The sequence below is a fragment of the Vicia villosa genome, unplaced genomic scaffold (assembly GCF_029867415.1).
Source record: "Vicia villosa cultivar HV-30 ecotype Madison, WI unplaced genomic scaffold, Vvil1.0 ctg.000339F_1_1, whole genome shotgun sequence".
Classification (NCBI taxonomy): Eukaryota; Viridiplantae; Streptophyta; class Magnoliopsida; order Fabales; family Fabaceae; genus Vicia; species Vicia villosa.
The window spans coordinates 447216-469535 of NW_026705151.1; the positions used below are offsets into that span (position 1 = coordinate 447216).

A 22320-nucleotide genomic window follows, 5' to 3' on the forward strand; every position below is an offset into this window, starting at 1 on the left:
CACCTTGTAATTTTGTTTGATTTTGTCAAAATAGGTATGGTGCACCCCGATAATATTTCAAGAGAATTAGCTACTTTAGTCGATGTAGCTACGAGTATCGATGGGGTAGTCGCAAATGTGGTAGATGTCGGAGGTGACTTTCGTAGCAAGCAAGACTTTGATGATCGTGAAAGCATGCTAACATGGATTCGTAGGACGCAATTAGTCTTGGTTTTGGTGTGGTGATAGGAAGATCGGATAATGGTACGGCAAGAAGAAACACGTTTGTAACAATATGGTGCGAAAGAAGCGGGAAATACCATCTGTAACGACCATTTTTATTTTCGTATTTTATTTAATTGTGTGTTATGTGATTCATTTAATTGATTATGTGTTTATTATGTGCTTATGTGATATTTGTGTTATTTATTGAGATTCGTTAGTAAATAACACAAGTTAATAAGGTTATTTGTTATTGGGCCTAAGTTAGTATTAGTAATTGAGTGGTGCTAATTAGAGTCCATTAGCAATTTAGAAATTAGTAAGGTTTTAACAAAAACACGGGTTTTAGAGGAATAGAGGTTAGAATCTCATTTGGTGAAAATTGGGGAAAAGAAGAGAAAGAAGAGAAGAGTGAAGAGAAGAGGAGAATCCAAGATTGAAGCTAGAGTTGTCTTCAATCCAAAACCTAAGGTAAGGGCGGAGTTCTTTCATGCTAAAGGGATGAATGATGATGTTTAGGGTGGTTGGATTGTATGTAGAAACCATGGATTGAATGTTGTAGAATCTTAGGGTTTTATGATGAAGTTGCATGAATTTTTGGTTGAAAACATGTTTTTATTGATGATTGATGATGAATGATGTTAGATGTTGTGATTATATGTTTCTAATTTTTGTTTGGAATGAGTTTTGGGTGGTGGGTGTGTGATTTCGCAGTTCTGTGTTTGCTGTTATTTTTCTGCAGAATCGCACGTCCGCTAAGCGGGCTCGAGGCCGCTAAGTGGATGCTGTTTGTTTTTGAAAAATTCATTGAGCTCGCTAAGCGGAGCTCAGATTTTGGTTCGCTTCTGTTTTTAGTTTGAAGAAGCGCGCTTCAAGCTGGCTAGTGGAAAATTGAACTTCATCTAGCGCGCTTGAGGGTCGCTAAGTGGGCCCTGCTGTACAAAACTTGTTCAAACTTTGCAATGCTGTATCTTTTGATCCGTTACTCCTTTTTAAGTGCCGTTTGGACCTCCGTGAAGCTCTAATTGATTTTTTTCTAATAGATATGACTTAAAAACCTTTGGGTACCTTTTGAAAACCTTTTTAACATTTCTTTGAATTGTATGTTGTCGATTTCATGAAGTTTTGTGAAGTAGTATGTGATGTATGTTTGTAATACCGTAACGACGTGATTGAGATGTGGTGAATTACTATGATAGTAATGATACAGTTATTTCCATAGAACCTTGGCATTAAGTTGGTGTTGTTTTAGACGATGTATGGCATGTTGCTCATGTTGTTTATGTTGCTTATGTTGTTTAAGTTGTGTTTGTGGATGTGCATCGTTTGAGACAGCTTTAATGGCAAATGTTTGAGATGGCCTTAATGGAAAATGTTTGAGATGGCCTTAATGACAAATGTTTGAGATGGCCCAATGGTAATTATTTGAGATGGGAGTTTTACTCCAACGGTACCGCATGCATTTGCATAAGTTCAGTCGCATATTGAGTCACATTTTAAATGTTTGTGATTATGACGTGAATATTGTGATATATTGATGATGTAGATGTGCTATTGGATATGTTATTGTAAATGAGATAATATCATTGTTGTTCGATGCAAGTTGTTGTAAGATGTGATGTGATGAGAAGTGGTGATATATGATGATCTTTACCATGCTTTGAATATTATCATACGTTTATTTATAATGAATGATATCTCACCCCTTCTGTTTGAATGTTACCCTCTGTTGGTAACGTGCAGGTAACGACGTGGAGTAGTCGTTTACCTATTAGCTCGAGTCGGTGTGTCGATGCTCTGATACGTAGCACTCGGGGGGATGTTTGCGATACTTGCTTGTGTCTTGCGTTATATTGATTATCTCTTGTTGGATTTTATTGTTATGCCTTGTTGAGACATGTTGGATATGTCGTACCATGTTGGCTTTGTTGTTATAATTTGGATTATGTCGATAATGAATTTCGCTACGATATTGTGAACTATTTGGATGAGATTTGGGGTGTTACACCATCCTCCTCTAAAGAATTTTAAAAGAAACGACACGAGTACTAGAAAATGCGAGTGTCCATTTAAAATCCTTTGTTACATGTTGGCTAGCACGAAGTGGAGATGCTCTGTTGTTTGTGGTTTGCATAACCATGATTTGTGCGCAAAGTTACAAGGCCATCCGGTGGCATGTCGGCTCAATCCGGTTGAGAAGGCATCTATTAAAGACATGTCCTTGAATTTTGTTCAACCGAAAAATATACTTGCCCCATTGAAAAGGAATGAACCCGAGAACATTTCAAATATAAGGCAAATGTATAAACAATGGTACCACAATAAAATGGCGAGTAGGGGAGATATGAGCGAGATGGTGAACCATAAAGACTCGTACACGCGGGTATTTGGAGACGAAATTAAATTTCAATCGGTCAACGAAGCTCTTGTTCCTTGGGGGGCGCCTACGCACCGGTTTCGCATTGGATGAGATTCCCGGAAATGGGACATCTTATTGCATACGCATAAGACATGGTATGCATTGGCTTGACGCGTTATAATTTTTCGGAAACCTTTTTTCCGCTCCACACCGCACCTCCTACAAATCCAATTGATCGTATTATATGTGTTGGATGGCTTTCCAAATCGCGTCATTTTGTACAAGTTTACTTGAAACTGAGATGTCCCATACCACTTACGTCACCGGAATGGAATCTTCATTATACCGAACTTGCCGAGCCGTGGCCGGATGTATTTGTTGAGAGGATGCATGAATTTGAAAGATTGAAGAATATCAATAAAATCTCGAATGCGAAAAAGTCAAAATTGGAACCACCAATAGATTTAGCCGGCGATAGTTCTTTTGATGTATTTATCTAGTTTCAAAGTGTAATATATGCACTCTATAACATTGCAATATAATCCTTTTTTGTGTTTGTGTGTTTGTGTGTTTTTGTGTGTTTTTGTGCTGCTACTACTTTCTGTTCTGGTTTAAAAATAGCTGGAAAACTTCCGTAGATCCATCTACGGAAGGGTATTAAATTGAAAATTATAGGTCTTTACCGTAGATGCATCTACGAAAAGGTGTTACGTATGACCCTTTCGTGGATACATCTACGGAACTTTCTGTGACAGAGATTGTGTGGTCCATATTCTCCAAAGGCTTCTATAAATTTGGGGTTTCTAGGTTTGCATTACACAAGCACAAACCCTAAATACAAACACAAAAATGTCTCACATTAGGTCAGATGGGTGTCACATAACATCAATGAAGCGTCCCGATCCTGAACCGGAATACCGCATAAGGGATGAGCATGTCATTTTCTCTCCCGTCAAACCACCCGTGCTGGTGAAGTTTTGGAATATCCATTCCTTCGACCAACTCAAGAGGACTATCATGTATTTTTTAGAGGGGGAGTACAAACCCGGAGAAGAAATCAAAAGGATCCAGAGGCTTAGAACAAGTACCTCATTTGCAACCGGAAAAGCGGAACGTTGGTGGGTTGAAGTGAAATGGGACATGAATTGCGTTCAAATGATGCATGAATTAGATGACATTGTTTTAACCGTTGTAATTTCTTAGATCTATTAGTTTTATTAATTTTCTATTTTAAATTTCAGTGTAATATCGATTAATCAATGAATCAATGCAATGTCTTTTATGTTTAGAAATGCTTCTGTTTTGGTTTTCTGGGTACTTAGTTTATTCCGTAGATGCATATACGGAACAAAACAATGTTAAATAAAAAAAGTTGCTTCCGAAGATCTATTTACGAAAATACGGGGACAAAATAGTCAATTCGATGGTGCGTAGGAGGGCCACGGGGTTGAGAAAGAAATTCTCATAAAAATAAAAATAAAATAAAGATGCAATATTATTTTAAAAAGGGGTGCAATTAGTAAACCCCTACGTTACGTGAGAAATTAACTCTCTCACACAATCCTCGCTTCGCTGCCTTCAAGTAGCAGCAGTAGTGATCAGCACGAAGAAACAGCGCTCAAAGTCACAACACAGTCATTGAAAACCACCGTAACCAACCATTATAGTAACGTCCCTCCAATTCTCACTTATTACTCATCCGTTATTTTTCCCTTCTCTTTGATGGCCGGAATCCGTTTGCAACCGGAGGACTCCGACGTCTCGCAACAAGCGCGAGCTGTAGCCCTCTCCGCCGTCGATCTGGTCTCCGACGACGACCGCTCCATCGCCGCTGACTCGTGGTCCATCAAGAGCGAGTACGGCAGCACTCTCGACGATGATCAGCGCCATGCCGATGCCGCCGAAGCTCTCTCCAACGCCAACCTCCGTGCTACCTCAGACTATAGGTTCCGTTCCTCTTCACCTCTCTCCATCTCTCTGTATTTTATCTTTCAACGAGAAAGCGAAATGAAACGAGTTTGTATCCAATGAATTGAAATTTAAGCTTTGTCAATTGCTAATTTGTGAAGCATGACTGAGTCAATTTCCGATTCGTTGATTTATTGCATTTCTGTGTTGTTGTTGTTGTTATTAATGTCATGAGATCGCAGATTCGTAAATATACTTGAGGCGAGAGTGAAAACCGTTAATATTACTATGATTAGGTTTTCCGATTTTAGTTTTAGGGGAAGCAAGGTGTAGTAAATAGTTAAGATCTGGTTTATTCGGTTGCTCGCATTTCCCAAATTTATGGAGGTTTAGGTGGTTTATATTTGAAATTGACTGGTAATGTATGGATCTGAGTGGTAGCTGTGTGAATTTTGGAATTTAGAATTTACTGAGGGTTTACAATCGGGAACTGGTGTTTGTACGCTGGATCTTGCGAAATGAATTGAATGAATGAATCTGAAATTGTTCTTGATTTACTAATGCACTTTTTATACTTGAATAATTTTTGCGTGCAGTTCTGACAAGGATGAATCTGACGCTGAAGCAGTTTCATCAATGCTGGGATTTCAGAGTTACTGGGATGCTGCATATACAGATGAGCTTACAAATTTTCGTGAACATGGTCATGCTGGTGAAGTTTGGTAAATTTATTTTCGTGAACACATGCTTCAGTGATTTATATGGTTTTTGTGCGGAGATTTTATTTGGTTTTAAGTTATGAAATGTTTTACTGATATTAATCTAATTCTGTATCATCTCTATGTTTTCTTAGTCTATTTTTTTCCTTAGAAAAACATGTTTTCAGCAATTTGCGCTTAGAATAAACAAATCAAAACATCCCTGCTTTTAATCTTCAGTTATTATGTGAATTTACTGACCAGAAACCATTCTTGATGGCGGGTAATAATTAGTTTTGTAGGTATTTCTTAGAGAGTATTATCAATTCATTATTATTTTGATATGATATGATTATTTAAACATAAACAAATGGTCGGATTAGACATCTAAAAATACGAAACTATTTGAGCTTCTACTTGATGAATTTTTCAGAATCATGATTTCTTCATTGCTTATTTTGCTTTCCTAACTGCTTGGACTCGTTATTCAGTTTCCTAATGAAGGTGCTCCCCCTTTTATTAAATGATTACGATACACGTTTCTACCTTTCAACATAATGTAATGTTGGAAGGATAAATAAAAAGGATTATGCAAAGCTTCAGAATGTATGCTGGCTTCCTTGCTTTGTCTAGATTAGAAACTTAGTTTGATAAATGTGGTACCATTTAAATATTTCTATTATATCTATGGAGTTGATACTCAGTTTGAGGCAGTGTTATTAATAGCAGATAACATAGCGGAAGCCGCAGCGCGTTGAAACATAAATAAATGTATATAAAATAAAGCATGTTGCACACAGATAAAGGCTTTATAAACATAAATTATAAAAGAAATTGACATAAAACTCAATTTCAATATTTCAAACAACTAATAAAGCATGTAGCATAGTTGCATACATTGCGCGGGGAGGTGAAGGACCAAAGGGGTTGCCTTCTTTTATTTTGAGCCAGTGAGTTATGTCTTTACCTCAGTACTGGTAGTGAAGTTTCATTCTTTATATAATACCAGTAGGCAGTAACCGACTCACCACTTCATATTAGGTAATTTTTTAATGTTTTTAAAAGTTTGGCCACTCCTAAAACACACAACTCAGCTATTCATTATGTCCTGGTATAACCGATATATCAAAACATGCTGATATATTGCAAATAGCTGAGTCGACATATCATATCGACTATACCAGTTTTTTAACAACACTGGTTTCAGAAGAATGTCAACTTCAGGCTGACATTAAGATTTCAGGGTTTTAACAAATCACTTTGCTTTATATAATGTTTAGACTTCTATTCCTTTTAAGAGTCAGTCCATGTAAGGGATCTTTTATGGAAAAGTGAGTTAACTATATTATGATGCGGTAAGAATAATTTTCCGTGTAAGAGATGTTTAATGAACATTTTATATTCATGGTGATGAACCATGACAATGTGGTGGGAAATCGTTGGAAATGATACATTCTTAATATTTTCATGGAAAATTGTTCAGCTCTTACATTTTGTGTTGTAAATTTTCGTCTTTGTAGGTTCGGCGATGATGTGATGGAGGTAGTTGCATCTTGGACAAAGGCATTGTGCATTGACATTTCTCAAGGTCGCATTCCAAATCATGTTGATGATGTTAAGGCGGAAGCGGGTGAACTAGATGATAAACTTTTGTCTAGTTGGAATGTACTTGACATTGGGACTGGCAATGGTTTGCTTCTCCAAGAATTAGCTAAACAAGGGTATGTTTTCACTTTTTATCATATTGTTGACGATATGCCATGTAAATTAGAAAATTGTACGTAACTTTAATCCACTGTCTTTATTCACTTCTCCGATTTCTGTCCAACGTATCTCCCACTCCCAGTCTCTCACAACAACTACACAAATATGTGTCAATTCCCCTTCAATTTGTCAGAATATATATAGGCGTATTATTCTTGTACCTAACATAGATATGTGCATACGCAAATAAAATTGGAGGATAACATCACTGTGGAAAATGTAATAAATGATTTATATCAAATAACTTTTAAAATATATGGAAGTTTTAATTAATTAAGGGAATTAGCATAAGCTCATGGTTGTGCATACCAGTAATAAATGATTTATATCAAATAACTTATAAAATATATGGAAATATAAAGAAATGAAGAGATAAAAAAAGTAAAAGTATATTGAAGTGAAGAAACAAAGAACTACTGAAAGAAAGGGTGCATAAATATATATTTTTTTATTGGCGGCTGCATAAATATATAATTTATTGTTTTCCTAGGAATGGAACTGCCTTTTGTTCAGTCTTTGTATCTTGCATATTTTGAATATTGATTCTGGATATATATTTGCATTTAATTTTTATAGTATTACAACCTCCTTACTGAGCAAACTCTTGGTATCTGCTCAGGTTCTCTGATTTAACTGGAACTGATTATAGTGAACGGGGCATCAACCTTGCCCAAAGCCTTGCTAACCGTGATGGGTTTCCCAACATCAAATTTTTGGTATGTTCAACTTTCAGAGTCTGTGCGTGTGTATGCTCTTGTCTGTGTTTAAATACATAATTTTGTGTCTCTTTTCTTCTCATGTAGCTTAAAGGCAGGAGGTTGCCCGTATCTAAACTCGAGTAGTAGCATGTTCGATATGATTTTGTGCAGTAAAAATATGCTCTGCTTTGTTAAAATGAGTTTTATCCACCTTTTTTGTTTTTCTTTTGCGGCAATACTCAAATTAATTCTAGACCACTTTGCATTTTTGTGGTAATGTCTAAACTGTGCCACAACACAATAAGGTATATTTGGCTAAAGCAGAACTCTAGAATCTTCAACAAGTTTTCTTAGGTATATCAATTAACTTGGGATACGATCAAGGCATCAAGCAATTGACATCTATTTAATGCAAAAGTCATGGCCATTTTTATAGGAACCTTTTTTACATTGATCTCTCATCTTCTATTTTTGTTTTATGTTTTGCTCTTTTGTTTAGGAGGTTTCGTTCTCTATCTTTTTAGTTCTCTCTTTTTCTCAATAAGCTGTTTCTTCTTTGAGTGAGCGTAGTAGATTTACGCTTTTTTCTCATTTTCATATCGGCAAAATCACTCATCCACACCGAACAACCCTGCGTAAATAAGAAAACAAATCCGAGTTTATGAACTAAAAGTTTTTGTTTGCAGAAATTATATGACCAACCTTTATGCCTTTAGAATATTATTATCGTTCTTTATTGAGAATAGTAACTTCTGGTTGTAAATAACATAACTATCTCACCTGCATCATGGGATATTCAGCATTGTCAGGCATGATACAACCTGATACATCTCAGGCTGCCTGTTCTAGGCTCAAAATGGGCATCGCCTCAAATGTGATGTGAATGAATCATGTGATTTTCACAACATTTTCTGAACTTCTATTTTACATTGGAGTTTATTATATGAATTGCTTGGAAATTGCAATAAAGGAGAAATGAATTCATCTTGTGTTTGACATGGGTTTCATTTTTTAATAGAAGCCTTTTTTTCTTTATCACCTTTTCCCCCTGTTTTGTAGTATATGACTACTTGCATTTGTTATTAGTCTTTAACTTGTTTCTTAGCATGCTTATTTTGTTTGCAATACATATCTATCCTTACGTTATTGCCACGACTAATAGAGATACATTGATGTAACTGTTTAAAGGTTGATGATGTCCTTGAAACTAAGTTGGAACAAGTGTTTCAACTTGTCATGGATAAAGGGACACTTGATGCTATTGGATTGCATCCTGATGGTCCTGTCAAGAGGTAAGAGAAAGTACTATCTTATTCATGGTTCTGTCATAATTCTATTGGGATGATGTTATTTTGTTTTGTAAAATCATGTTATACATTTCTTTCCCACTCCTACTTTGTTCTCCATATAATCTTCTGCTGGTTGCTTTCTTATTTTCAGAATGATGTATTGGGATTCTGTGTCAAGGCTGGTTGCTTCTGGTGGAATACTTGTAAGTACTTTTGAACTATTTCTTGTCCAAGGTTAACATTAGATTTAGTCATTAAAAACAATGTTGGATTTAGACCCATGTTTTAATTATCTGCTAGTAGTTGGGGCTCGTGCATGAGTTTTACCTATTACACAGTGGGAGTCCTTTTTTGTTACAGAAGTTGTGGTTATTTTATTTTATGCTGTTAATTGATGTTCATACATTTGCTATCTTTCTCCCATGCCGTGTTCATGACATTGTTGCAGTTCTTCTACTTTATGATGCTTGCCGTTTCTGACTTTCCTTTGTATTATGTAATGTAAGGTGATCACATCTTGCAACAGTACGAAGGATGAGTTAGTACAAGAAGTGGAAAGTTTCAACCAAAGAAAAAGTGCCACCGCTCAGGAACTTGAGGGAGCCAAGGATGATGAATCATGCAGAGAACCTCTATTTCGATATGTTAGTCATGTCCGCACATACCCAACATTCATGTTTGGTGGATCCGTAGGCTCCCGCGTTGCCACCGTGGCATTTCTTCGGAAATGAAGCCTGCCCTTTTGCCCTCATGAATTTAGGTGTCTTTGGTGAATGGTTTGATGATGTGTAGTTAGACACTTGTGTTGAACTTCTGGTGTTATGTTTGTGTCGAATAGTAAATATTTTTCTTATTAATGTGGCAGTGAAGTTTCCTCCCCCTTTTGTCTGGGTGAATAGTTGTAATCGTTCAAGGGAAAAACATAGTTAGTTCAGTGAGGCAAAAGATTATTTCACTCGAGTTCTTTTTGTGGCAGTAATTACAAATTTACAATGTGCTTATCTTTTTAAACAAATTGGAGTTCTCCGAGTAGGTTGATGTGCTAGATGAAATGTTTCTCTCACCGTAAATCAGATAGCTTGAGTAACGAGTTAGCACTGCCTACTATAGATCATTTGGGTTGAGTTGGCTGATAATATACAAATCACTAGCATTTGCACCTTTACTTTTTCTCTCAGCACCTCGTGTGAAATTTTTAAAAAGCTTAAATAGTCTTTTGGTATATGTAATTTGACGTGTTTTGAGTTTTCGTCCTTGTATCTTATTTTTTTTGGAAATGATTCTTGAATGTTAAAAGAAATTCTTTTGGTTTTAGTTTAAAAAAAAAAAAGATACAAGGACAAAAATAAAAAACACGTCAATTTATAGAGACCAAAAAACTATTTAAGTATTTCTAAAATGTCTTGTCCTATGTTTTTGAAGATACATTTTCGGACGTACTAAATTATATTTGTCTTTTTAAAATAAAATTCGGAGATACATTTTTGGAATCTTTTTAAATGTGTGTTTGGAGATGTATCTTTGAACATGACTAATACCAGAAAACTCAAGCAGAAACATAACATAATGATTATATTTTTGACAATTTTTTTAATTTTCGCATCCACTTCAATTGGACTATGATTCATAACGAAGAATAATACTCCACATAACTTTTAAATCTTCATCCGTCTTCAATTCAAGGTTGGTGAAATGGACCTTCCCTTCGCTGTTAACCGAGGGTGACCGATACTCGAGCATAACAACTGTGATTTTTTAGAAAGCACATCAGAGCAGAGTATTCAGTTTGGATATCAGATATGGGAGAGATGTTTTCTCGGTGACCTTACATAGAAGTTGTGATTTCTCGCCATTGAAATACACAAATGCAAAATGGGAATATGAGCCCATTCTCCGCTTTTAGTGTGTTGTGCAAATAAGGGTTGAGACACACCCTATTTATACAAGTATTGAGTCACTTAGGGTTGAGACACACCCTATTTATACAAGTATTGGGTCACTTTGGACCTCAAAAACCTTATCATGTATCAGGTAAACTTTCAAAAATACATATCAGAATAAACCACACCTTTTATTACAAAAAGGGTGACTTCGAAGTTACATATATGAACATTTGAATGAGGTAAGTTCATATATATATATATATATATATATATATATATATATATATACACACACACGAAAACTTACTTGAATCAGATAAAAAATAGAAAGTTTGTAAACAAGTACATGCAATGTAAATCAAACCATAAAATTAATATGTATTAAATCGTATCAAAATTAATACATGCACAAAGTGTATCGATTACAATCCAAAATGCATCAAAAGGTCCAGTATCGCATAAATCTACAATTGATTCCGTCTTCGACGCTTCCTTATTTGATTTTCTTTCAGGCTCCATCAAGTTTCCGCCTCATTTGTTGAATGTGTCGTCCATTCGATCGATGTAGTTGGAGTTGGACACCTAAGTTTCAAATAAGCCTGAACAAAATGTAGGCCCTTTGAAAGAAACCTTATGCACATGATGTGTCCGAAAGAGTTTTTAGGTGGACCACTCTGTAATGAAAAAAAATCCCTGAGAAATCATATATTGTCAAATCGATATACACTTTGTCATATGCACTTGCTATAAGGTGACCCATTTCAGGAAAGTGCATCCATTTAGAGAATGGTGCTTTACCGCTACAACAAGGAATAAGTGCATCTTGAATTGAATCAATTTTTTTGACCCATATAACATAGTGTAGAATTCCCTATGCGTCGTCAACTTTTTCAAAAGTACGATGCAGACAAGTTGGTGATCATCCTCTCCCTTACCAAGCAATTTGGATACAGCCCACAAACCGCAATTACCACCATCTCCAACATTCACAATCCGCTCAATGTGTTTGTGCATAAAAACGATATTTCATCAATGAATTCAATCTCGGGCATCAGTGACGGAGGAGGTGCTAGAGGTAGTTTGCTAATACGAGCACCCTTTTGAACACTTTTTTTTTGTTGAGATTTTGGAGTTGGAGAATCCAGGAAATATGAATCAACATGTTCAAAGTACGATGAAGACCACTTTGTTGAATTGTCATCTTGAGTCGGTTTTACCTTTTTAGGGGCACCTTAGATTTTAACCGGTTGCGAATGAGGTTTCAAATATGTGATTTTTGGATATGCAATCTTCCTCAACTTATCTTTGATATACAATTTCATGGTGTCATCTACTTTCAAAAATCTATCTTAGATTATTTTCCACTCAGTATGGAATATGGATTCTTATACATGCTTTTCCATCATGAATCACACCATCATCAAACCAGAGTCTTTTTCAATAATTGTACACTTCATCCATATGTCTCAGGGGAATTAATCTTTATTTTCTTTTGCAATGAGACAGGCACATGGAAGACCATGAGTCTTCCTAACTGTGCATCCACATTTTTCTGTATTCATACATGTCTATTTTGCTCGCTTCGCTTTGTGAAAGATAAAATTTAATGTCGACCGAGATATGCACCCAACCAATTGTGAGTATAGAATTTTATCTTTGATTCTATGTTCTTGCACCGTTATGCTTTGACCAAAAATGGTTTTGTATTTCTGAATGTTGGTTTTGGAGCATTTGGTTCACCCCGTCCCGACCTTTATAGGTATCACTCTTATTATCACCTAACTATTTCTTAAATGTCGAATATGTTGATTCGACCTTGTAAGTTGTTGTATTTCCAAGGTGTCTAACCTAATCGTTCCATGCACACAAAAAATATTCTCCTTCACTTGGTACAGAATAGTACTCTCAACGTATTTCAAAAAATATGAATATTGGACACACAAGCTCCTAAATTGCATTACGGAGGCAACATATAATTCTTCTGTGGATGAATTTAATATACCGCGTCCATAATCTTTTCCACCACCACACTTGGTTTTACCATTTTTTCGTCTTCACCTTTGATTTTTTTCGTGCCTATCACATGTTTTAGTCGACTCCTCACATTTTTTGTAATGTGATATCAACAAAGTAATGCGTATGATGTAGGAAACACCTTTACACCCGAATTCAATAGTACGGTGTCTCGGCCGGTGACAGTTACCTTCGACATGTTTTATTGATCCTTCAACAAAGTCTTGCACACTTCCAAGACCCATGTAACATTGACCTCTTTTTCGAATTCCAAAAATGCAAATCCCATTGAAAAAGTCTTCTTCGTAGAAGTAACACCAACAATTTCAAGAAGCGGAAACTTATACTTGTTGGTCTTGTACATTGCATCAATAATGAGGACAATAGGAAATGTGTTGAACAACCTGATACTTCTGGGAAGAGTTCAAAAAATGTAACTAACAATGACTTTATCATCTCATATTAAGCACCTAGAAACATAGTGGTTTTCATCCAAAAGTTTCAAAAGTTGTTGCATTTCGGATCTTGGACTCCTTATCGCCATGTTATTTCGATGATACTTATTGTATACCAGCTTGATATTTGAAACACTTTCTGGGTATTTCCATTTCAAATTTGCAAGTATGTTTTCCGGTGCCACTCTGATTAAAGACATGTTCAAAACAACTTCCTTCTCCCCCGGTTTAAGACGACATATGATGGGATGAATGACTAATTTTGTTTGCAATTCATGGTTATGTATTCCAGAAAACAAATTAAATTTCTACATCTCATCGACGCTATAATATATGTGCAGTTTGAACGAACAACCATACTTTCTCGCGGGGTCATCATGTTTCAACTTTCGAATCGAAGAACATACGTGCTATTTCTCTCGCTCGCATCTCATGGTTACAAATGCTTGTCTTCTATTTGAACCATTGTTGGACCTTCCGATTACAATGCCAAACTCCAAATTCCTGACTACCATGCGGACTCATTGGAGCATATGTTTGCTAGGAGTATACAATTGTTCATTTATGAAACATTGACCAACATGCGTCTATCTATATCGATTTAACATCATTTTTCACTTTTTCCGGTTTAACATTTTGCTTAGCTTCAACTAGTTTAACATTATTCGTCGCTTCATCGTATTTTACATCGTTACATACAAAAGCTTAGGGAAACATATCTGGGTGAACCATATCTAATAAGAACCAAAACTGGAAAGTGCTTTGAAACCAGTAACAAACCAATTCAGATATACATATCAGCAATAATGTAGGTGAGTTTAGATATGTATTTCTGGACAAGGCAAACGTTTTTCAACACAAACTCAAGATCAATGCAAGCAATGATGGATGAAATGAGGGAACTTAACTTTAAATTGTAACTTATTATGCTCCCTTTAATGTGATAAAATGCAATAAATATGGTTTGAAATCGAAAAATTGATTGATAATGAGTTTTCTCCCAAGGATTTTTTTGGTTATGGAGGAGTTTGAAGAGTGAGGAAGATGATCATGCAAGGAGGTCATATATTCAAGTTTCCGATGAAATTTTTTGGATATACATCTCCAAAGATATCACTGAGTGGTTAAAAAAATTTAAAATGAAAAGGTGATTTCGGAGAAGTATCTCCGTATCTACCATTGGGGGTGTATTCGAATATGCATCTCCGAACTAATTTTTTTCAAAAAATGTTATTTAGTGTGTTCGAAGATGTATCTGAACATTTGAATGAGGTAAGTTCAAATAAAAAGTTTGTAAACAAGTACATGCAATGTAAACCAAACCATAAAATTAATATGTATTAAATCCTATCAAAATTAGTACATGCACAAAGTGTATCGATTACAATCTAAAATGCATCAAAAGATCTAGCATTGCATAAATTTACAATTGATTTCGCCTTCAACGCTTCCTTATTTGATTTTCTTTGAATGGTATAGAATTATATTTTAAGAAGTAAGAAAGACAAAAGGATTCTAGTGCGTTTTTGAACAAATAGAGGTTGGAGATGCATCTCCATAATATATACAAAGATGTACTTCTAGTATTTTTTTTCTATTAACTTAAGACTTAATTCAAGAATATATTGAATTAGGGTACATCCGCCGCTAAAATGTGAAAGTATTATTATATTTTTATAAAATGTGCTAGTAATTCATAAAATGCATTAAGAAATCTTCAATCTTAAATAGGTAGAGTATAGAATACTTGTGAGTTTGGAGAGAGTAAATAATACTAGTTTTTGTCACAAAATTACGTGGAGTAAATCCTTTTAGCAAAGAAAGAATTTTTTTCTATAGGAGAGAGATTGATGTAGCGACAAGTTGTTGTGACATAGTATAAAATACTTTTCTATAGTTCTTTATCATTTCCCTTTGTTTTGACTATTTCTTTGTGTCTTATTTTCACTCTATCTATAAAACGCTTTATTAAATAGAAGAAAATCTTTTTGACAAAGAACTTAAGAAAAAAAAATGTCTTAACTATGTTTCTTTTTTAATGTAGGTCAAAATAAGTTTCTAATCATTTTAATTCAATCATAGGCTATTTATCGATTATTTAAAAATAAAATTGTCAATACAATCCAAATCTCTTTAATTTTCTTATTTATTTGTTTTTATTTATCGGAACCTTCATTTCCTCTTTGGATTTAAAAATTCAGATATGTTTCTTTGACATCAGAATCCAACAACCACACTGTATTATATACGGTTTTCATTTATATATTAGTTTTTTATTTCTCTAAGAATTAAGTAAACATTTATTTTGTGAGAGTTATAGTATTAGTATCTGGTGTAGCAGCTACTGTGTTAGTTTTTGTTGTCGACATAGCAGCTACGGTGTTATATTGTGTAATACCTTCATTTATATTTATTTATTTTTTACAACTTTAAAAAACCAATTTTATCTTAAATTTTTTGATGAAGTCAATTTGCATTTTTGAAAATTAAAATTTAATTTAATTCGTTATAAATAAAATGGGATGTACAAGGATATTAAATGCTGGGTCACGGATTTAAATCTGTGACATTTTAAAAAATGACAAAATAATTGATACAGATACGAATATCATTATATTTTTTTTTATGTTAAAAAATAAATTATATCAATGTCGCGATATACTGACAAGAACCACAAAGGTCTTGAAATAATCACGACCCGTTTTTTAAAACCCAGCCAATGGCCATGAGGACACCTTCAAAAACCATTAAAAACCATTTCTAAGAGAAAAAAAATTAATTATATTTATCAACTGCTCAACAAACTTAACCTTATGAATATATATTTTCCAAAAGTCATACTTGCAAATGAACAAGCAATGAAACAAGGCAAAGGAAAAGAGTTCCAACAAAAGAGGTAAAACCAATAGTTCCACAAACTAAACCAATCAATTCAATTAAACTTCTCAATTCTTTGTCTCTTTTGTTTTTTCTATGATCATTAATAGAAAGTGGCACATAATTCCAACCATGTTGAGACTTACAACACCTTTCAAGTCTTTCCTTCACCTTCACCATCTCTATCCTCTCTTTTAGAACAATCAAATTTGCATCTACCATATCGGTTGATCTCCCTATGATCATGATTAGTTATAGCTAATAAGATATATTGATCATAGATATATAAAGAAAAAACAACACTTGGAAATATTAATAATATTGTGAAAATGATTATCACCTTCATCTTGATGATAGTTTTGTACTTTTATTACTTGCATCCCTCGACGTATGTTGAATCTCTTGAGATATGTTCCTCGTGGTTTCATAGGTAAGAAAGAAGACATAGAAGCAGCCATAATTTGCACCTTCAGTTTTTATCACAAACACAATAATACTACGAGTTTATGATTTTTATTATATATCACTTATTATTGTTGAAGCAAAAAAGAAGAGAATAATATTGATGGGCTATGCTTTTGAATACCTCGAATAAATATATATAAGGGTGTGATTAGGTTTGTAGGTTTCTTTTAGTTGTCTTATAAGGACATGAGATAGGGTGATTTAGGGGTCAAGAATCAATTAAGAATTAAGATAAAATCCCATGTTTTGAGGGAAAATAATTATTTGACTTTATTATATATATATATATATATATATATATATATATATATATATATATATATATATATATATATATATATATATATATATATATATATATATATATATATATATATATATATAGGCCATATCATATGAGAATGACATATTTATATGAGAATATGAGAATGAATCCGAACCATTGTATTTTAAAATAAATGGTGGAGATTATGAGTGAATTTTTTTTCTCTCTCCTACTTTATTTATTTCAAGATACAGGAGAGAGAAAAAAAAGATTCACTCATAATCTCCACTATTTATTTTAAAATTCAATGGTTCAGATTCATTCTCACATTCTCATATAAATGTCATTCTCATATGATATGCCCTATATATATATATATATATATATATATATATATATATATATATATATATATATATATATATATATATATATATATATATATATATATATATATATATATATATATATATATATATATATATATATATATATATATATATATATATATATATTCTATGGAGGCTGGCTACCTATTACTCTAAAGAGGCATGGGGAGGAAGCCAGAGAGGAAAGTCAAGCTTATTATTAAGAAATAATAAATTGTTTTGTAGTTTAATATATTATTTATATTAGTGGCTTAGATTAAATAATAACCGGCTTCTTTAGTTTATTAATTATTAGTAATATTTTTGGAAAAAGTCTACTGATTAATTAATTATTTATTGATGTAGGTGTTTAAATTAGTCTATTTTGGTAGTAGTGATAATCTGGTTTGGTATTTTGGTTTGGTGGTATATGGTATCTAATAATTTGGTTTGGCAAGCTTGTCATGGTACACACTACAACGTGTCATATTATGTCTCATTGGTTTTTGGTTTTAACTTATATTTAGCAAAATCTCAATATATCCAAAATACTTTGATCAGATGATAAAAAGTCTCTTACTACTTAATGGAAATTATTCTAGAATTTGAATTCAATTCTAAAAATGCAGTAAGGTTAAGTAGAGAATATCTCATTTATAGCAAAACATATCAACTTGTTATTCATTTATTGTTTTGTATGTAGTTAAATAATGTGACAAATTTATCTATTAGAAGAAAATAGTTGATTAGTTGGTTTAAGGTAGTTGGATAGTTAAAGCTTAGATTATTCTTAATGGTACATAAAATGATATGCATTGTTTATGAGATATTGAAAACTCCTTCTCTTTTTTTTCTTCTAAGAAACCTCAAATCGTCTTTCTTTTCTCTTCAATTCATTTTTCTTTTCTCATCATCAATAGTCGATATAACCTATTCATACTTCTCCATTAATGCTTCCAACCCCTATTATTTACATCCCAACAAAAACTCTTCCATTGTCCTTGTTACGCTACCGCTTGACTACCACAACTACAACTCTTGGTCTTAGGTTATGAAAGTTTTTCTCATCTCCAAAAATAAGCTTTGATTCATTGATGGAACCTTCTTTCAATCTTATACCTTTCATTTTCTCTACGACTCTTGGCTTCGTTGCAACAATATGATTTTGTCTTGGCTCCAACGCTCAATCTCGAAGAACATCGCTCATTTGTCTTGTGGATCGACAACACTCACACTATTCTAAAGAATATAAAGAATCGCTTTTCTCAAGGTGACATTTTGAAGATTTCAGATCTTCAAGATGCCCTAACCCACCTTAATCTAATAAATCTTGATGTTTCAAATTACTTTAGCATATTGACCTCTCTCTAGGAGTAAATCGACACCTTACGACCCACTCGTGATTTTACACATGCCATTTCCTGCATTTGTAGCGTCGCTTCTGACCTATGCAAGTACAAAGATCAAGGTCGAGTCATCAAGTGTCTCAAAGATCTCACAGAGAAATTTTCTATCATCCGTTCTCAAATCTTGCTGCTTGATCCTCTCACTTCCTTGGATAAGATCTTATACATGGTCAAGGTCATAAATGTCATTCCACACATCCTAATCTTATTTTTGAGTCTCATGAGAATCCCTCCATGGCCATGCAAGTTCAACCCATCAACAATTATGTGGTATTTCAAGGCACCAATCCTCATTATCCTCAGGGTTGTGGTAGTTCAAATTTTGGTCGTAGTTCTCCTTCTCAACGCATTTGCACTTGTTGCGGGAGAAATAATCATACGATTGATATTTGTTTCATAAAACACAATTATACAATCGACTATCACTACAAGAGTCCAAAACCTCAATTGACAATGCTATTGTATACACCCCCGTTGAAGCCTCCCTAAACTCCTCTCAAGATTCTCCCCATTTTTTGTCATCCATCCATTATCAATATCATAATATCATTCATCTATTTCACCATCAACATTCCTCCCCCTCTTTCCCCTTCCAATTTAGACGACCTTGCTCTTCCTTGCATCAACTTTGTCTCCACATCCATTGATGGTAAGTCACTTGTATACCAGGTAATTGATACAAGTGACATTTATCATATTACTCTTACCCTATATAATTTTACTTCTTATTCTAATGTTTTTCATATCAATATGATATTGCCTAACGACACAACTATTCTCACCAATATTGTTGGCATTGTTCACCTCTATAAATTCTTAATTCTATCCAATGTATATTAAAATCCTTCATTTCATGTTAATTAAATTTCTTCCAATAGTTTCATTAATTCATCTTTTGTCAACTAACCTTTACTAATAAATAATGTATCATTTTGCAGAAAAATTCCAAGAATCTAATTTGTTTAGTTAGAAGACATGGATACCTTTGTGTTATCAAAGTTGAAGCCATTTCTCTCTCCCTACATTTCCTATTACTTGTAACAATGCTTTAATAATAATTCTAGTCATTGGCATAAAATATTAGGATATCCTTCTAATTTTGTTCATAAATATTTGGCTTCTAAATGCCCTAGTATTTCCTATGATATCAATAAAGATTTTCTTTGTCACTTGGTCAAGAAAAAACGTTTATTTTAACCTAATAGTACTAGAATTTCTTCCCATCCTTTTGATCTTTTACATGTTGACATTTGGAGTATCCTTACCATCTATCGTTAATCATAAATATTTGTCTAACCCTTGTAGATGACTGCACTAGGTTCAACTGGATTACATCCATGACACATAAAAGTGAAACTCGAAAACACTTAATCAACTTCCTTTTCTACATTAATACTCAGTTTTTATCTCACTTAAAATGTTTAAACCCTAATAACAGGTTTGAATTTTTAATGCATGATTTATATCAATCCAAAGGTATGTTGCAACATCCCTTTTCTTTCAAGCAAACATCCCTGCATTTCGTTGGCACCTTTCTATTGCCCATATTGTTCATCTTATAAATTTTTTCCATCTGCCATCATTAATAATAACACACCTTACTTTTTACTACATAATAACCTTCCTAATTACAATTGTTTAAAATATTATGGATGCCATGTATATGTCTTTAATCTTCCTTATTATCACACTAAATTTGATGTTAGATGAAGGACATGTGTATTTTTAGGTTATAAGGAAGGAACACATGGTTATCTTTTAAATAATGTTCATACTAACTGATAAGTGTCCATTTGTAGTTATTTTTGTATATAGTTTTATGGCACTTATCGACTCTTTTGCCTCAACTTGTGTGTGAATTCACACATATTAGTTATATTTGTACATATTGAGTATAATTGTGTTTTTGAGTCATTTGCGTACCATTTGATAGTTTTTTTTATTTATTTTGTAGGTATTGGTGCATGTTTGGAGCATTGAGTAATAAAGTGTTGAAGGCACGACTTCAAATACGCAATTTTGAAAGAAAGTAAAGTCTGAGCCCACTACAGCTTTCTTGGCAGAAGCATAACTGACTTCATGAGTCCGCTAAGCACGGTCATCCCGCTTAGCGCGCTTAGGTCAGTTTAGCAGATATTTTAGTGTAATAAGTGGCCTGCTAAGCCCAGTGAGGCCGCTTACCGCGGCTACGTAATTTTTTCCTTTATATTTTCATTTCAACATAGTTCTAGGTTATAGTTTTGGGGGTTTTGTGTCCCAACTCCATCAATTTCATTCTTTGGTAGATTAGCTAGAAAATAACACTTGGGTTTTGCACATGGATGATTCGGAGGTGGATTTCTCATCAATCGGAGCCGACAACTCGCGAGATGTTTGGTTTTCCTCTCTTTCTCTTTGTGTATTTCTCTTTGGTTGGGTTTGTTTGTATATTTAATATGAACATATGTATATTTGTTTATCATGGTGTTGTATAAAGCTTGCTTTATGAATCAATCTTGATGCTTTCCTTAATCTTTTTGCATTAATGTTTGAATTTGTGTTGTCGTAGAAATAGACCTTACAAATCTTGATTAAGGATGGAAATCTGTTAGTTTCTCGATTCTAGAGATAGGGTTAAAGCTAACAATCACTTGTGTATCGTAGCTTAATACTTCCGTGTTTTTGTTTCCTGCGAGACATTGCCGACGCGAGCATATGGTTGTTCTCGCAACTTTGTGTTAGACATAACATTGGTTGTGATACGTATCATAGGCGCTGCAGAAATAGACACTGATGTGAGAGATACGTGATTATTTTGACGAGTATTGTAAGTTGCGTACAACTGATCGATAAGTTTAAGTTTGTGACGAGTAGTGTATATTAATGCCTGATAAGTTTTTCTCTCCGAAGAATGTATTTATTTTCCTGTTAATACTTTTTTACTTTAAAACCATTTTAACCCAAGCTCAGAAATGCGGAAACTGTTGAATGACATTCTTTCCCTCGCATTATTCTATGTGGATACGATAAAACCTGGAATACTTACAATCTTTTGCTTGTAGCTTTATTGTGCCAACACTAACACCTTTCTTGTTTCTAGGAATGTTGTTTGTTAATGAATTTTTCTTTCCTCTCACGCAAACCCATGACAATCTATCTATTTCTACCATACCCTTTGACACAATAGGCCTCAACCCTATAAATCTCCCCATCATCTCTCCTTCCATAAGTCCTACACCTATCTCCAATTCTCCTCCTACTCATAACCTCCCCCCTAAAACCACTTCATCTAGCCCTACTAATGTTTTTCCTCCTCCCACTATTAGAAAATCCACTTGGCAAATTAGAAAGCCACCTACCTCACAAACTATCATTGCAACCTTTTAGGCACTTCATCTTTCCCTTCTCATACTTCTCCAAAACCTAAATTTCATATTTCCTTTGCCCTATCATATGACCATTGTCTCATTTCTTATAGAAACTTATGTCTCAATTTCTCCTCCATCATTAAACCAAATACCTTTTTTAAAGCTAGTGTCATACCCCAAAATTTTCCCATGCTACTTCTCTTATCAAGGTCTCAATTCAAAAGATCGATTACTCAATTGCTCAGAAAGTCAACAGTCGACTAGTTTGACCTAAAAGTCAACTGTGGTCAAAATACAGTCGAAACTCCCGATTTTTTGTCAATA

At 33.9% G+C, this 22320-nt stretch overlaps 2 protein-coding genes across 2 annotated transcripts; one reads left to right on the forward strand and one right to left on the reverse strand.

Moving 5' to 3' along the window:
* Positions 1-4093: 4093 nt before the first annotated feature.
* Positions 4094-9932, forward strand: LOC131626974 (uncharacterized). Its single transcript, XM_058897810.1, has 7 exons — positions 4094-4506; positions 5065-5190; positions 6687-6887; positions 7550-7646; positions 8817-8920; positions 9069-9120; positions 9424-9932. Exons 1-7 carry the CDS (start codon positions 4283-4285, stop codon positions 9646-9648), a joined length of 1029 nt encoding a protein of 342 aa, XP_058753793.1. The 5' UTR covers positions 4094-4282; the 3' UTR covers positions 9649-9932.
* A 6129-nt stretch (positions 9933-16061) lies between these two features.
* LOC131626941 (uncharacterized) lies at positions 16062-16764 on the reverse strand. Its single transcript, XM_058897777.1, has 2 exons — positions 16486-16764; positions 16062-16381 (listed from the first exon to the last, which is right to left on the reverse strand). The coding sequence occupies exons 1-2, from the start codon at positions 16601-16603 to the stop codon at positions 16104-16106; spliced, it is 396 nt and encodes a 131-aa protein (XP_058753760.1). The 5' UTR covers positions 16604-16764; the 3' UTR covers positions 16062-16103.
* Positions 16765-22320: the final 5556 nt, after the last annotated feature.

Excerpts from the sequence above, each read along its gene's own strand:
- LOC131626941 (XM_058897777.1), bottom strand. The coding sequence starts at position 16,603 with ATGGCTGCTTCTATGTCTTCTTTCTTACCTATGAAACCACGAGGAACA. Across the intron at positions 16,382-16,485 it reads AAACTATCATCAAGATGAAG|GGAGATCAACCGATATGGTA; the intron begins GTGATAATCATT and ends TCATGATCATAG.
- LOC131626974 (XM_058897810.1), top strand. The coding sequence starts at position 4,283 with ATGGCCGGAATCCGTTTGCAACCGGAGGACTCCGACGTCTCGCAACAA. Across the intron at positions 5,191-6,686 it reads GGTCATGCTGGTGAAGTTTG|GTTCGGCGATGATGTGATGG; the intron begins GTAAATTTATTT and ends TCGTCTTTGTAG. Across the intron at positions 8,921-9,068 it reads CCTGATGGTCCTGTCAAGAG|AATGATGTATTGGGATTCTG; the intron begins GTAAGAGAAAGT and ends TCTTATTTTCAG.